The sequence below is a fragment of the Drosophila suzukii genome, chromosome 2L, assembly GCF_043229965.1.
Source record: "Drosophila suzukii chromosome 2L, CBGP_Dsuzu_IsoJpt1.0, whole genome shotgun sequence".
Classification (NCBI taxonomy): domain Eukaryota; kingdom Metazoa; phylum Arthropoda; class Insecta; order Diptera; family Drosophilidae; genus Drosophila; species Drosophila suzukii.
Genome location: NC_092080.1, coordinates 19,940,681 through 19,958,322, shown reverse-complemented (window position 1 = coordinate 19,958,322; position 17,642 = coordinate 19,940,681). Strand labels below are relative to the sequence as shown.

General features: G+C 38.5%; 3 protein-coding genes across 3 annotated transcripts in view; 2 read left to right on the top strand and 1 right to left on the bottom strand.

The window, feature by feature from the left end:
* The window catches only part of Ance-3 (angiotensin-converting enzyme Ance-3), a 48,144-nt gene that overhangs the window by 20,876 nt on the left and 9,626 nt on the right, over nucleotides 1-17,642 (bottom strand). The window lies entirely within an intron of this gene.
* Nucleotides 1,703-3,833, top strand: Vajk2. The gene is made up of 2 exons (XM_017086265.4): nucleotides 1,703-1,779; nucleotides 2,559-3,833. The coding sequence occupies exons 1-2, from the start codon at nucleotides 1,768-1,770 to the stop codon at nucleotides 3,384-3,386; spliced, it is 840 nt and encodes a 279-aa protein (XP_016941754.4). The 5' UTR covers nucleotides 1,703-1,767; the 3' UTR covers nucleotides 3,387-3,833.
* Nucleotides 7,199-8,057, top strand: LOC108018697 (uncharacterized). Its single transcript, XM_017086275.4, has 2 exons — nucleotides 7,199-7,448; nucleotides 7,507-8,057. The coding sequence occupies exons 1-2, from the start codon at nucleotides 7,254-7,256 to the stop codon at nucleotides 7,858-7,860; spliced, it is 549 nt and encodes a 182-aa protein (XP_016941764.3). The 5' UTR covers nucleotides 7,199-7,253; the 3' UTR covers nucleotides 7,861-8,057.

Genomic DNA, 17,642 nt, shown 5'->3' with positions numbered 1-17,642 from the left:
CCGCAGCTCCCGCCATTTATGTGGTTCAACTTTGACTCAGACTTTGCCACCGATTGTGATGCTGATGATCGCGGTGATCATGGTGATGATGTCTGGTGACCTTCGCCTTCAACTGCACATTACAAAGCCTAAATCGCTATGTTGGCATTATGTCCGGGCTTTATGTCCACAATTAATTTAATGCACATAAATCCAACATGATTTGGTCTGTGTTTGTTCTCCTTTGTGCGCGTTTGCGGTCCACTCATTGTTCACACGTTCCATTTACATGGCCATTGGCGAGTATTTCCTCTGCAGCATTAAAATGTCAAATTACCCACACCGCCGCAGCATTCAATCAATGCACCCATATCAAGGCTTGAACACTGCTAAGCCTGGCCAAAAAAAACATCAGCAAAAAAAGGGAAAAACGAAGCAAACAAGAATACTGAGCCAAACACAAATCAGAGATCAAAAGTTCAGTCACGAAGCCACACAGAATCAAGCAGACTATGCGGCGCATGTTTTTTCACAGCCAACCAATTTACATTCAATATGCAACTGCAACTGCGGCAGCCGAGTGCAGTTGCAACCTGAAATTTTCGGAAACGTGTGGCTAATGTGAATTTGACTTATGCCTCTGGAACATTTTGGCCAATGTGTCTAATTTGATTATGTGGTTGAGGTGCTCGCGGTCAGTTAATAATGGCTCAAGGCTTTGAAATTAAGAAAAAAGTGACGAAAGTATCTTTGCAACTCTAAAGATTTTTCAAAAATAGGATGGATTATTCTCTTTATAAATTCTAATAAATATTAAAATTGAACATTAAATTTTACTTAATTTTTTTTAGCCAGTTATTTATATTTTTAAGTAAAGTGTTATGGGAGGAAGTGAATTGTTTTTTTAAGTCAGTTTTTATACTTTTTTAATTACAAAATAAAAGGCCCCTTTATTATCCTTGAAACTAATTTTCTTCCTAAAAATATCATATATAAACCTGTCATTTCAACTTTAGCAAGGATCAATATTTATTTAATATCCACTTTGGTTTCATATTAAAATCATTAATAAACGTTTTGGCTAAGGATTTATTTTAATTTCTTTGATTTTACTTGCTAGGTATACAACAAATGTTATTTTTAACGTTCTTAAAGTATCCGATTTAATATTCAATATTTCCCAATTGCAAAACAACTTTTTTCTCCAACTCAAAATTCGAAAACTCTAGACTTCTTGCACTTTTGACCTAACAATTCCTTCCCCATAACGATTTCACTTGTGAATTTGTCAATTAAGTAAAGAAAAATAGATTGAAAATAAACGGTCCTTTTCACTGAGCTGTGACCCAAGTACTTGGTATCTGAAAACTGCAAGCGGATTGCAAAGATCGCTATAGTTGGAGCTCCAGTGCTCACAGATACGCACGCACACGAGTGAAAACTACACAAACGACACGGACACTGTTCGTGTGAGGCACCCTCGCGAAAAAAGCTCGCTTGCTGACGCATTTCCTTTAGGCCAAGTCACACCACGGCTCACACGGACAGTTGGCCAAGAGAGAGAAATACCGTGGCTAATAGAGAGCGAGCTTTTGTTTTTTGCCCGGCTGCTGCGATCTCGATTCGCGGCGACTGCGCAGCCGCGGCCGAAGACAATCCCGCCACAGCATCGGCCATATAAAAGCTCGCTGCGTCTGTGCGAAATTATTCAGTTAACTGTTGCGGGTTGGTTGAAACATACAAGCCCATCTTGATCGCAAAGTGTTGAGGAGCTAATCCTAGTGCAAAATGAAATCCATGGTATGTTCGGTCTAAGCTCAGTGTGGCCTCCTTCAAAGTGTTACCTAGAATAATTGTGCTTGAAGAACTCGAATTCAGTTAAAGTGGCTTATACACAAAAAACATATTAATGGAATAACGTAGACCAGTCGGTGTGGCAATTAAAAGAAATATAAAAACAAGTTATTGCTTGATTTAAGCTGATAAATTAAATCTAAAGAATAAATGGATATTCTAACCTGCTCGGCAGGACTAGATGATTTATACATCTTAAATAGTTTAAAAAAAAAATCATTTGTTTAGTTTAGAAAAAGGATATTCTATGATGTTTATTTGCAAATATAATAGAAACATTTTAGCAAAACAAAAACAATATTTTACAATTTTAGAAAGCAGCAATATAAGCCAAATATATTTCTAAAATTCTATACCCAAACTAAAATTGTTCAATATATATGAGTTGAATTTCATATTAAATAGCTGTGCCAGAGAAAATAGGTACGATGTTTCTGCCATTTGCCTGTTTCAAAATGTCGTTTACCTGAAGCATTGCGAAAACGTCAATCCACATTACGTATACGCCACATGCCCACTATGTTAGGGGGCCTAGGCCATCATTGAACTTGGCTGATTGCCCAGCCAACTTTCCAGCCATTGCATAATTGTCATATTCCGAATTATGGAGTGGCCGGGGCGGAGGTGGAGGTGGAGCCGGAAGCGGCTGCAGTTGCATAACCCGGCCGCCCCAATTTGGGCTTCGATCGATTTTAACGTACTTGCTTTTGCCATTGCCATTGCAGCTCATTTTCGGCCTTGTGGCGATGTGCGTGCTGGTGGCCAGCGCCAGCGAGGAGGCGCCCAAGAAGACCGTCGAGGCCGCCGAGCCCGCCGAGAAGAAGCAGGAGAAGCGCGGCATTGGCCATGGCCTGGGCTACGGCTACGGACCGTCGGCGGGAGGCGCCATCCTGGGATCGGGCATCGGAATCGGACCCGGAGTGCCAGTGGCCCAGGAGCTGCCCACCCAGGTGCACACCAACACCGTGGTGAGGACCGTGCAGGTGCCCTACCAGGTGGAGCGTCACGTCCCCTACCCCGTTGAGAAGACCGTCACCTATCCCGTCAAGGTGCCCGTGCCCCAGCCCTACCCCGTGGAGAAGATCGTCCATGTGCCCGTGAAGGAGATCGTGAAGGTGCCCGTCGAGGTGCCCCAGCCCTACCCCGTCGAGAAGGTCATCCGTGTGCCCGTGAAGATCCCCGTCGATCGTCCCTACACCGTGCACGTGGACAAGCCATACCCGGTGCCCGTGGAGAAGCCCGTGCCATACACCGTTGAGAAGCGCGTCATCCACAAGGTGCCCGTCCATGTGGAGCGCCCAGTGCCCTACAAGGTGGCCGTGCCCGTGCCCGTCCATGTCGAGAGCCACGTGAAGCCCGCCGTGGCAGTCACCCACACCGTCGCCGCTGCCCCGGCCATCATTGGCCACGGAATCTCCTCGTACGGAGGCTACTCCGGCCATGGAATCTCCTCGTATGGCGGCTCCGGACACGGTATCTCCTCGTACGGCAGCTCCGGACACGGAATCTCCTACGGCAGCTCCGGACACGGTGGCTACCTCCACAAAAAGTAGATGAAATCGCATTGCTGTCGAGGGCCGAATGAGAGGTGAAATCGGGTGAAGGCGAGCGAACCAACAAGTCGAAAGTATCCAAAAGACATTAAGAATCAAGCACCCCCACCCACTTTCCCACGCCCAGCAACCGCCAACGTACGACTTACAAATTTAGTTTTAGTTTGTGATACCAACCGAAATTCTAGGAGGTTTCGAAGCAGGAGAAAATCACACATCTGACACAATCCATTCTAGAAAGCTTGCCAAAACCCATCTGGGGCGTTCAGAAAGTGCCTGTCTCCTGGACTTCCGATTCCATCGAGTGTACAGTTCTTTTGTAGACAATCACAGAGAAATAACTGCTGACGAGTTGCTCCTTCGACTTTTTCATGTAAATTTCTTTTCTATGAAATGTTTGTACATATTTAAATAATGTAAATAAAACGAAAATTAAAAAAAACACAAGTTCTTATTGGTCGTGAATTGAAATGTTAATATGAGGGGTAGTTATAAAGTGATTTATGCGATAAAGAAATAATGAAAATGGGACCAATGTGCCAATAGGCATTTTTAGTATTTACCAGTGTAATAACTTAAAAAAAAGTAGGGTACAGCTTAAGTTTCAAAAAATAATTATCATCTGCTTCCAAAATAAATTTAAATTATTAACTACATCCCAAAAAATTATATTCGTATAGTTACGAAACTATAAAAATTATTTCACTTCTATTAAAGTAGTAAAAATTAAGTTGTGTTGCTTGGGCTGCCAATCAAGAGAAATCTGTATAAATATTGTTGTTGTTTTATTGATACAATTTCAGTTCCAAGGGTTGGTCCCATTTAACTATTATAAAAGTCAAACTAAATATTGGGTTTTTATGTGCGAATAGAGTTTTTGTGAATACTATTACCATAGTTAGTTAAAAAGTATTAAATAAACAAGGGCTTAAAAAATTGTTTTTAAAACAACAACAAGAGAAAAATAGATTTAAACAAATTAGGAAATTTCAAAAGTAAGACAATTTATTGCTAACGTTAAAATTAGATTTATAGTAATTTCATAGTCCCAAAATTATGCTACAAAGTCTACGTATTTCTTAAAGCTTTTTCATAAACTATAGAAGCTTTGTTATCGTGTTTTTGAATAAAATCCTCGGCGCCACTGAAATTAGTCCTGAGAAGAATTCTGATCTTCTACAAGCAGTACATTTTGAAACGTATCCCAGAAAAGGATCAATTAAAATACAATAACTAAGATGCTATGTTTCCTTTAGGAACTTAACTTGATTAATTCACAATGAGAACATTTTGAACTCAAAAATTTCGTTTTCATTTTAAGAACATTTTCCACTCAGATGAGAACGTCAGAATTCTCTCTGTGTAACTCATAAAATTACTAGTTGCAATGAAGATCTTTATCGGTGCTCTCGAAACGCTTTCTCAGAACAAAATTCTGGTCTAGATACTCCTAGCGAAAAGCTCAACTTAATTGCCATGGTAAGAATTAATTTAAAATAAAAATTGGTCGACAATGAACTTCAAAATTCTTCGACCGAAATGGAGTTGGAAAAGACATTATTGTTGCCCTAATTACATTCAATTCGATGGAAAATGTATGGAATTAAAGATATTCTCTGTTGAAGATAAAGTATAATCAATTTGTCAAATTAAGGCTGTTTTAATTGCTTTTTTTTTTTCGTAACGGTCTATATTTGGAAAAGCAGCGAACGAACATATTTTATAAGAGACAGTGGGCAAATGCTTGTCGGATCTGAAGTATAATATGTAATGTGAATTTATTAATAAAATAATTTAAACTAAATTTATTCATTTAATTCCAAATAAACATGCAAACACAAATTTTGATCGAAACTAAAGTCACTTTGCAATGAAATAGAATTTTTGAAAAATAAAGAAGATGTGATTCAATGTTACCTACGCATAGAAATGATACAACTACTTTATTGTTGTTGGGACAAGTAATGCAGATGGACATTGATAAATAAAACATAATCTAATACACATTTTTAAAATTGTGGATGCTAAAAGGTCGGAAACGCACGGAAACATACTTTTCGATTAGTTTAGTATATCCTATAACTCTACGAGTAAAGGGTGTAATATCTTTCCACAAATTTGCAGAAAGGACATGTAACATAAAATGATTTGATCACTTTCAAAAAAATTAGTAATACCAAACCAAGCGTTAATGTACCTCTGTTTTTTCTAGAAAAACTTAAAAAGTTTGATGACGAATCAATTCGAGCAATCTTTTTTATTTTTTAAAAACTACACATATCTCAGTTTTAAATTGCTAACTATAATTAAAAGCTACACATTTGTTAAGATCAGTGGTTTTCAAACTGTAAGTTTATTTGATACCCTGAATGTATGCAACAAATATTTGAAATAAATTATCCAAGCTTCTTGACTTTTAAAAAAGATAGAAAGCTTCACAAAGCTTTCAGGTCTAGTAAAATAAAAAAATTTGATGACATTTTTTTGGGACTCCCAACATTTACATTACTTACAGGGGTTGCAAAACATAAAATAATTCCGTTTCAATTTAATTTGAAGAACAAAGGATTTTTACATTTTTATACCCGTTACTCGTAGAGTAAAAGGGTATACTAGATTCGTCGGAAAGTATGTAACAGGCAGAAGGAAGCGTTTCCGACCCCATAAAGTATATATATTCTTGATCAGGATCACTAGCCGAGTCGATCTAGCCATGTCCGTCTGTCCGTCTGTCCGTCTGTCCGTCTGTCCGTCTGTCCGTCTGTCCGTCTGTCCGTCTGTCCGTCTGTCCGTATGAACGCTGAGATCTCGGAAACTATGAGAGTTACAATACTGGGATTAGGCACGCAGATTCCTGAGATTCCTGCGCAGCGCAAGTTTGTTTCAGTAGAGTGCCACGCCCACTCTAACGCCCACAAACCGCCCAAAACTGTGGCTCCTACAGTTTTGATGCTACAATAAAAATTTTAACTGAAATGTAATGTTCTCATCAATACCTATCGATTGACCTAAAAAAAAATTTGCCACGCCCACTTTAACGCCCACAAACCGCGAAAACCTGTGACGCCCACAATTTTTATGCTAGATAAAAAATTTTAACTGAAATGTATTCGTCTCGTCATTACCTATCGATTGACTCAAAAAAAAGTTTGCCACGCCCACTTTAACGCCCACAAACCGCAAAAACCTGTGACGCCCACAATTTTCATGCTAGATAAAAAATTTTAACTGAAATGTATTGGTCTCGTCAATATCTATCGATTGATCCAAAAAATTTGCCACGCCCACTCTAACGCCCATAACGCTTAAATCTGTATACCGCCGGTAGGTGGCGCATTTTAATCTCGCTTTGCTGCTTGCATATCTCCATTTAGCTGAGTAACGGGTATCTGATAGTCGAGGTACTCGACTATAGCGTTCTTCCTTGTTTAAATTGCATTCATATCTATGTAAATAATAATTATTATTATTATATTTTATATATATAATCAATTAAAGTTCCCTTCTGTCTTTTGACATGCTCCCCAACCATAGTTTAAAAGCATAGCACTATCCTCCAAACATGAAGCTCTGGTTAAGCCGAGCTTTGCTTAATCTTCTGCGAAGCTTTATTATCTTTTTTGCCCAGTGACGTTGCAAATATAAGTTTAAAAAGGGATTTTAAAAAAAATTGTTTAAATAATTTCCCAAAATGTAATATGTGATAACATTTAGAATTTAAAAACAAAATTGGGAGCAAGCGATCCCCTTTGAATAAATAATGTGACGCCCATGACATTTCTCAAGAGCAGAATAAAATACGTATCCCTCAAAAGGTTGGAACAGTTGCCTTTTATTTGTTTTCCGGAGCGGACTGATATTGCAAAAATGTTTAAGATTATTATATATACTGTACTGAGCCTTTCAATGTTCAAAAGGATCACTTGCGATGCAGATCCTCACTTGTGCCAACAACACGTGGCTGTTAACTACACGGAGATGGTAGCTAAGCCTATGGAGGAATACGGCAACTTTGCGAAATATTTCTCAGAATTGGGAATACAAGCAGGGAATAAAACTGTGGTAAGCTGCAAGCATTAAATACAGTTTATGTGGAATTTACAAAAGGACAAATTTTTAGACCAAAACCAGAATAGAAGATAAATATCTTTGTTGTCCTGGCTACAAAAAGTCTGCCGATGGACTATGTGCTCTCGACCAAACCACAACTTCGACCACACCATCGACAACAGAAGCACACGATTTAATAGAATCAACTGAATTACCCCAAATGGATTCATCTATATCTAGTTCTATAACGAAAGTAAATAGCAGCCACAAATCACTAATTTTGGGTACAATTTTAGGGGTTTGTGTTATGATAATTGTCGTAGCTTCTGTGATTACATGGCAAATTCGGAAGCGCAGAAATATACCAAATAACGGAAGCCGTCAAGTACAATTTGATGCTGAAATGCAAAGAGCTCTATTATAAAACTTTTACAATTCGCATTAAAGCGGATATACTTTGTTATCTGCTCACATTCAATACAAGTAAAAATTTCCCAGAATAAGAGTTACGACTAAAAACAGCCATTTCATGTGAAGCACCGTTCTTATCACTTTTAATTAACTGGAAAAGAGATAAATATAAATTTCACAATAGTCGGAAATAAAAAATAACAAAGTTCATTCTTCATATGATATATACTTATGGGATGATAAAAACAAAGCCTTTGTTCACAAGCAAAGTCATTTTAAAAGCCTACGCACCTCATTGAAAGATATGTATTTATTCTGAATAATGGTTGGTTCTATTATTATATTTTATTGTTTAATCATTCTAATCCAAAGAATAAATAATTTATATAAGATATTAGATTAAATATTAATATAACAAAATCATTTTTTTGCAATTTTTGAAGCACATTGTGAAATTAAAATTAAAGTAAATATTTTAATACAACAATCAAAGTTTAAAAAAGCTGATTAAAATGTGAAATAATAATAAAAAAAACAAGGAAGAACGCTATAGTCGAGTACCTCGACTATCAGATACCCGTTACTCAGCTAAATAGGGATATGCAAGTAGCAAAGCGAGATTAAAATGCGCCACCTACCGGCGGTATACAGATTTAAGCGTTATGGGCGTTAGAGTGGGCGTGGCAAATTTTTTTTTGGACCAATCGATAGGTATTGACAAGACCAATACATTTCAGTTAAATTTGTTTATCTAGCATGAAAATTGTGGGCGTCACAGGTTTTCGCGGTTTGTGGGCGGTAAAGTGGGCCTGGAAACTTTTTTTTTGGCCAATCGATAGGTATTGATGAGAACAATACATTTCAGTTAAAATTTTTTATCTAGCATGAAAATTGTGGGCGACACAGGTTTTCGCGGTTTGTGGGCGTTAAAGTGGGCGTGGCAAACTTTTTTTGGGTCAATCGATAGGTATTGATGAGAACAATACATTTCAGTTAAAATTTTCTATCTAGCATCAAAACTGTATGAGCCACAGTTTTGGGCGGTTTGTGGGCGTTAGAGTGGGCGTGGCACTCTACTGAAACAAACTTGCGCTGCGCAGGAATCTCAGGAATCTGCGTGCCTAATCCCAGTATTGTAACTCTCATAGTTTCCGAGATCTCAGCGTTCATACGGACAGACGGACAGACGGACAGACGGACAGACGGACAGACGGACAGACGGACATGGCTAGATCGACTCGGCTAGTGATCCTGATCAAGAATATATATACTTTATGGGGTCGGAAACGCTTCCTTCTGCCTGTTACATACTTTCCGACGAATCTAGTATACCCTTTTACTCTACGAGTAACGGGTATAATTATAAATAATTTAGGAGAGTTATTGATAAAGTTGGTACAATTATTTGCAAACACAAAATGGAAGTATATATTTTTTTGGCTCTTTAATGAAAATAAGTTTTCATTTTTATACCCGTTACTTGTAGAGTTAAAAAGTATTCGTCGGAAAGTACATACGTACCAAGTTGAAGGAAGTATTTCCGACCCTATAATGTATATATATTCTTGATCAGGATCACAAGCCGAAGGATGAGATCTCGGAAACTATAAAAGCTAGAATTTTGAGACTTAGCATACAGCTCTTAGGTGTTCTTAAGCTGCGAATGTTTGTTTCAGCGGAGTGCCATTCTAACCCCCATATAGATGAAGCCTTTCTTAGTGGAAGTGGAACTTGATTTTATTGATCAATTCCTGTTTACATGCCAATAATCATACCAATCGCTTTTATTTTTTTTTTTTTTTTAAAGTCTTGGATAACTAAGTTATCAATTTAAAAAGACCTTGCATGGTCAGTAGTAGCCTTTCCGATACGAGCCGCGCCAATAAAAATGCCATGGAATTCGTGTTTAAATGTTTTTTATTTTAAAGCTGAGTAACGGGTATCTTATAGTCGAGTCACTCTACTATAGCATTCACTCTAATTTAGTTAGAATTAATATATAAATAAAATATGACTTTGGTCTACCAAAGTTCGAGTGAACTTGCCCACTTCTATCTATCTATCTACTTCCCTCTCACTCCACTTCACTTCCCACATAATCTCCAAAGCACTTTAGCAAAAATATGGCAGGTAATTTGGCAAAAATGAACGAAAAGTGGACTGGTGAAAAGTGATGCAACAATTAGTGCACGTGAGCTAGGCGAGTGCCGGGAACTGTAGAGCAGCCACATTTATCGGCGCAATCAACTGCAATGACAGGCAGTCCAGAAAGAGCCGATACGCGTTTCAAGTTCGCTGCCTGAGTCTTTCGTTTTGGGAGAACCTGTTGCCGTTGCTGTTGCCTGGATTGACCAACGCCAGCAACATTGATCTTGTCCTAACCCGAGCAACTGGCCAACTGAGCCGTTGTTCGTGTTAGCCCGATTGGAACAAGTGTGTGTGTGTGCCAATGGAGAATGGCTCGACCCAAAAAGCAAAAGCAAAGTGAATGCAACAACAACAAAAACCATAATGAGCAATGCAGACGCAATCAATTAGCGATATGCTGATGACGTCGACTTGGCTGATATTATTGTGGCTTTTTCTTTGTGTGTGCGGCTGCCACATGTGGCGATTGCGTCATGGCGCCATGCAAACCGTCTAGCGGTAATTGACTTGCAATTTCTTTTGCGCGCAACTTTTCGGTTGCAAAGAAAATTTTCAAACCCAAATGTGTTGCCACATTTCAACAATCCGACAGAGCAACAGCCAAACGCGACGAAAGCCTGAGGAAAATGTGTACGGGTAATTTTTGGCAGTTATCATGGAGTAGATCTTAAATATGTTGCAACTGGCCCTCTGACATTTTCGCAACCAAAGACAAAAATCTCGAAATAATTCTTCAAAGCTTTATTGCTTAATATGTACAAATATTAATCATTTTATTAATCATTGCTTACTTCTCTTGACCGCTTTATAAAGTTTAGTTTAGCAATCAGTTGCTTTCCTTTGTATGCAGTCCAAAAATATTGTATGCATTTTTAATGCGTACTGATTTTACTTTCTCTGTTCACTAATTTTCTTATTCGGAAGTTGTTTCGCTCAATCAAGTTTTTACTACGTTTTTACATGCTTTTGAAATATAGGAAAACCATAATAAATTTGATTGTTGTACTTGAACAGATTTGTCTTTCTGTTCATTAAAGTCTACCAATTGCTTAAAGTTCTACCTCTAGTTGTTATACCCGTTACTCGTAGAGTAAAAGGGTATACTAGATTCGTCGGAAAGTATGTAACAGGCAGAAGGAAGCGTTTCCGACCCCATAAAGTATATATATTCTTGATCAGGATCACTAGCCGAGTCGATCTAGCCATGTCCGTCTGTCCGTCTGTCCGTCTGTCCGTCTGTCCGTCTGTCCGTCTGTCCGTCTGTCCGTCTGTCCGTATGAACGCTGAGATCTCGGAAACTATGAGAGTTACAATACTGGGATTAGGCACGCAGATTCCTGAGATTCCTGCGCAGCGCAAGTTTGTTTCAGTAGAGTGCCACGCCCACTCTAACGCCCACAAACCGCCCAAAACTGTGGCTCCTACAGTTTTGATGCTACAATAAAAATTTTAACTGAAATGTAATGTTCTCATCAATACCTATCGATTGACCTAAAAAAAAATTTGCCACGCCCACTTTAACGCCCACAAACCGCGAAAACCTGTGACGCCCACAATTTTTATGCTAGATAAAAAATTTTAACTGAAATGTATTCGTCTCGTCATTACCTATCGATTGACTCAAAAAAAAGTTTGCCACGCCCACTTTAACGCCCACAAACCGCAAAAACCTGTGACGCCCACAATTTTCATGCTAGATAAAAAATTTTAACTGAAATGTATTGGTCTCGTCAATATCTATCGATTGATCCAAAAAATTTGCCACGCCCACTCTAACGCCCATAACGCTTAAATCTGTATACCGCCGGTAGGTGGCGCATTTTAATCTCGCTTTGCTGCTTGCATATCTCCATTTAGCTGAGTAACGGGTATCTGATAGTCGAGGTACTCGACTATAGCGTTCTTCCTTGTTTTTATAATACTTTGATATTCTATTTTTAAGCGCTTTTTGGTATTTTATGTGTCTAAGATGATTGCTAAATACACGTATTTTTCTTTTATTGCTGTTGTTTTGTTAATTACAGTCATTTGAGTGCTGCCTAATTACGCTCCGCTCTATATTTTTAGACTGGCCGAGGTTAGAGGGAAAAGTTTCCAAGAGATATTTATATTAGGTAGAAAAAATTTCAAAATAATCCACTAATGACTATTAGCTTACACTAGCGTAAAATTAAATTCACTGTGGAAAATATACAATTTATTTAGCTTCCAACACTTTACGATAATTGTTTAGTCTAGTGACTTGCTATAAAATCTCCACAACTTTCCTTCCCTGAGCACATTATTTTAGGTAGTAAATTAAAATAATATTTTTAATATTATTCTAAAAAACCGCTGGAGCTCCTCTCGCTTGCCCATCCACATTCACACTAATGGCAACTTCGGCTTCGCCTCACTGCGGCTCAGAAGGCAGCAAAGCCAAGAGCTGCAAAGGCAGATTAACCAAATGTAAAACGAAAATGCCGACAAGAAACGGACCAGCCCGAATGTGTTTTACCCGATACCCTGGGCTGCACTACAGCATAATGTTTATTCAATTTACGCAATTTGCACCAGCAACAACGGCTTATTTGATTGCCAACTTTGTTTCGGACTTGAGGTGTTGTTGTAATTATGGCCACAAAAACAAAGGTGAATTGTGGCCAAAACTGAAATCGAAATTGAAGTCTTTATTTAAAATAGTTTCTGCTGAAGTAGTGACGACAGGCAGCGGATTTTCCGCATAATACTTCGCAAGCTTTTCACTGAAAACTCAAGATTTGTTGACTAAGTCAATGGGTCAACTATTACACCCCACCCCAATACAGCTGGCCGACACGAAGTTGGCCCCCAAGGCGGAATTATTATGCTAATAAATAGTTTTTCTTTGACTGGTTTTTCAGGCTTTCTTGCTGGGAAATCTGCATAAATTCGCAGGTGGATCGCAGGCGCAACTTCCTTATTAATCAGTTTAGCTTAGTGCACTACCCACAAAAATAGAGGGACGCCCAGCCACAATTTGTATTAAGTGTACGTCACGGTTAGCTGCAGATGCATAAAGATACTTAGATATTTTAGTTTTGTCAAAAGCATTCAACGGCGCGTGACAATGTGACCAAATAGTGTCTTGGCTTCTCGGACAATATGTGTCTAAACAGTTTCCATTCCGAAATAAAAAAAAGGCATTAACGAACTCGTCACAATATAAAAGAGGCAAGAGTTCAAATGCTTTTGCCATTGACCCCATTTCCTGTCTCTTTTCTTATTTTCGGAGTGTTATTTCGCTGATCGGTTCCGAGATGCGTTAAGCTGAGATCGTAAACCCCGATTGAGCTCTAATTGCAATGATCATTGGGGGAAGTGGTTGGCTATTGTTAGAAAATTAACAGCTGATCGCAGCCAAACGATTGTAATAGGGCAGTGATTGCAGTTTACACGTCTTGCAAGTTCATTGGAATGGTATTTAACCCGAAAACGAACGGATCATGGGGATAGTTGATAATTGGTTTGCCTAATGAAGTTTTTGGGCGGCGTGCAATGGCTTGGCATTGAACTTCGAGGGTTTCCCTTTTAAGATAACTGCAGATCAAGGAGGTTCACTTTCTGTTTCCATAACTTAAGTAATGGTTGCAACTTTTTAAATGAGATTTGGATGGGTTTAAGTCAAATATTTAATTCTTAAATTCAGGTACTACACATTTTTGATCTGTTTTGTAATTTGCTTTATAATATAAAAACATTTTTTTACAACGCGGATTTGGGTTAGGCTTATTTTAGCTTTAGGATTTTTAAGTTAGTCTAAACTCTGCTATAAACATTTCTATTTAAAGGATTTTAGATAATAAACTTCCGTTTAAATTTGATTATTTGACAAGATCCTCTCTAACAAGAAAATTCTCAAAGATCCTTTAGACAAAGAAATCTGGGTACTAAAATCAAGTAATCGAATTTTAACGGAAGTCTATAATCTAAAATTCTTGTAGATAGAAATGTTTACAGCAGAGTTTGGAGTCATCCTACTTATAAGGTTTTCCCACCATGACAAATTGCGTCGTTCGTTTTGGGAGCCAACTTTTCAGTCAGCTGGCCAGGGTAACAAGCCCAACCAACGACCTTGACCAGTAATGCAATGAACCCCGTCTGCGGTGGCCCGATCCAAAAAATGGCAGTAAACAAGACGCGAAACGGTTAAACCACCGAGACCCACAAGAAACAGTTACCTACACTTTGCCAAGTGGAAACCACAGGCGAAACCAACAACCAACAAGTTTAGGTGACAAAGAGCTGAATGGGACTTTGGTAAACGGCACATAAAGTGTCATAACTGTCATTTTCGCCTACACGGCATACAGCTCTATATATTGTTGGAAGTCGTCCAATACTTAAGACATCACAACATCAAAAATGGGAACGGAGTGGAATGGAATGCTCGAGCGATGACAATAAATTGTTACACAAATCAGGCAGCGAATGCAAATCAGAGCCAGTTTCTTCTAAGAAATATAATCAATCGACAGCAGGTTCAACTTTGACACCTTTGTCGGCGAATAAAGACCCACCGAAAAATGGATGAATGAATTTATGTAAAGCTTAGTTTATCGCCAAAGCGGCAAGGTCAGGCCACAGACAATGTAAACAAACGAGCTGCAGCCTGAATATCGGCACAAAGAAGCTGAGATCCCATCGAGAGATGGTATTATAGGCAAGGCAAAACAATGGGGATGGGGGGAGTCTAAAAAAAAGAAGCCAAGAGTGTATATAAGTGTGGATACACATAGTTATATGTGGGGGCACATGGTAATTAAGTCAAGGAAGTAAGAGCACTCCAACCGATTATGAGGGGGCTCAGACAATGTACTCGAAATCATCTCTCTGACGAGAAGGCGTGCGCCCCAGCAAACGAACATATGACATAATATCACCATCAGCTGGGGCAGCCTCCAAGCGCCACTCGCTGCCTCTCTTTCTTCTGGCCCAGCGCCATCTCTTTCCCGCAATTGTGGAAATGTGCTTCGAACAATGTGGTCAAGACATGCAACAAACGCGAATCGAAACGAAATCGAAAGTTGCATGCATGCAACGAAAGCGAGAAAATATTTGCTATCGTAACAAGTCTTGGATTATAAGATACTAAACATGACCATAAGACCACTCTATAACTATACCTCTCAATAGGTACAAGATTTTTAAGGGGTTTATCAGAACAAAATAATACTAAATCTATAAAATATTATAAGTTCTAACCTATTAAATGGATCTTTGAATTGAAAATACTGTTTTCTTATATTAGGTTCCCATTTCAACATATCATTAACAGTAAGATTATTTTTTTAAGGTTTCTGTTATCATATACAAAGGTTCAATAAAGTTATAGAAAGATACTGCTCACTTTCGGAATTATAATATTAAATACCTTGCTCATAAATCTGCAATACATCCCGAAGAAAGCATTAGTTGTTATGGTGTGCACCTTAAACTCGTATCCACACTACAAGTGCGATATATTTATACTCGATATGTGTGCCAAACCGCAGCTGACTGAAGACCCATTGACATAATAACGAGGAAGGTAATCGGACTAAGACTGGACCCGCCCCGGCCAGGGTCCACTTGGACTCTGGTGGCGCTACTGTTTGTGGTGCCGGTGGTATCAATTACGCAGCAATGGATATGGATATGGAATGGATTGGATTGGATTGGACGAGCGTCTCGGTTCGCGGACTTCTGTTTCTACTAGTTGTGATTGTGCTCTTTGTCTTAGGTTATGGTTGGTGAATCCAATGTGGAGCAGTGACACAACCACAGCCGAATGACCGAGTGACACACTCTCCAGGTGAAGTTGGTCCCCAACCTCGCGGAAACTGGTCCGGAATTACTGGGGGCTGGGTTCGGTGAATGGGATAATGGCATAATACGAATGGGGAAAAAAGTAAAAGGATGCAGATGACAGCCAGACAGAGGATTGTCTGTGGTCAGTTGAGGAAGGAGAAAACCAGGTGACACGGGACCAAAAAAAGGGGGTGTACCGAAAGTGAGGGGGATAAAGACTTGGAATAATAGAAAATAAAAACTGACCAGGATTGGTTGAGCATTCAATTAGGAAAAACGTTCAAAGCGGTGAAAGGAAAAGCTAAAGTAAATTGGTGTTATTTAGGGTATGGTAAAATGTTGTTGTGCTCATTTGAAGTACGATTACTTATTGACTAATGGACTTAAATGCATGAAGTTATGATAGAGAAATATATAATGATACCAAATATATTAAAATATGTTCGATCTATTGTCATTCTAATTTCTTAAATTGATTAAATATATATTTTAAAAACCGATCCATAAACTCACATCTAAAGTCCCTTAATGATTTATCTGTTGTCAATCAAAACATTGCACTAAAGAACAATCAGCAAAGAGCTGGCAAACAAAACATTCAGCAGCAACGAGTACATAACCATCTGTGATTAACATTAAAACAACATTGAAATGAAAACCCCCAACAAAGCGAACAGCTCATCACCTGAAGTGGCTTAAAGGCGGCTCATCCATTTGGGTGTTATTCAATTACCAGCCAGAAATTGTGGGGCCTGCTGCTGAAGTTGCCGCTGTGGCTTGGCTCTTGGTTTCTCAAGCCTTTTACGTGCATTGACTTGCGGCAGCCACAAGAAGCGAAAAAGCGGCAGCTGACGGTAGTCGAATTAAACAGCAAAATGGCACGCATCCATAGACCCTCGTCTGCTCTCCCCCCAATCCCCATGAAAATCCCCCCGCTATCGCCCATTCGCTTGGTCTTCTCTTGATATTGCAATCTTACTTCGGCTTTCATACTCGTGAAGAGGGTTTTACGACTTTGAAGATCGGTTTGCCGCGCATACTTTATAATAATGAGTCTATTACACGTATTAATTGTCAAAAAATTTACTCAAAGTATCGAACTCATTGGCACACTGATTTAATTGCCTAGGACCGACCTATATTTTTAAAAGGCAAAAGTTGGACTTATTAGTTTATGCATAGGGATGTAATTGGGAGGATGAAGAATATTAAGTCTATACTCTATTATGATTATAGTTAGTAAGTTAGTTTCGGCTTTTAGAACATTTGGTTTTATATACATTTTTAAAAGTGACATAAACTTAAAAAGCAGTTTTTGAAAAGCCATTTAATGCTTTAAAAAGTCACAGCTCTTGAATTAAATTCAGCACAAATAATTAACAGCAGTGCTTATATTATTAAATTAAAATGTATTAAAGAACCAAGTTCATCTTCTGCTTTGTATTTAAAAGAGCCCGAGTTCAAATCTCATAACGGTCTGATTCATTTTTCGGCGAAAAGAATTTATAGTATTTTATTATAACGCATACAAAAAAATGTTTTTAGTGGAAAGTAAATTTTTAGAGACCAATAATAACAGATACTTTATATAAAATAGATAGAATTTCTCTAAAAACGGAGATAAGTTTATTTTAATGCACTATTTTGATAGGTGCAATGATCTGTAGACTTTTATAATAAAGGTCGATAGTGCCAGATGTTTAAAAACTTGAGTATATCTTAAAAAATTATTAACAATTCCCTTAAAGGGTATTAAAAGGTTCGTATATTTTAGCTCGATTGCCATTCTTGTTTTTTTTTTTTTTTGCGGTGACTGTGGCGCTGCATTTGGCGCTTGGC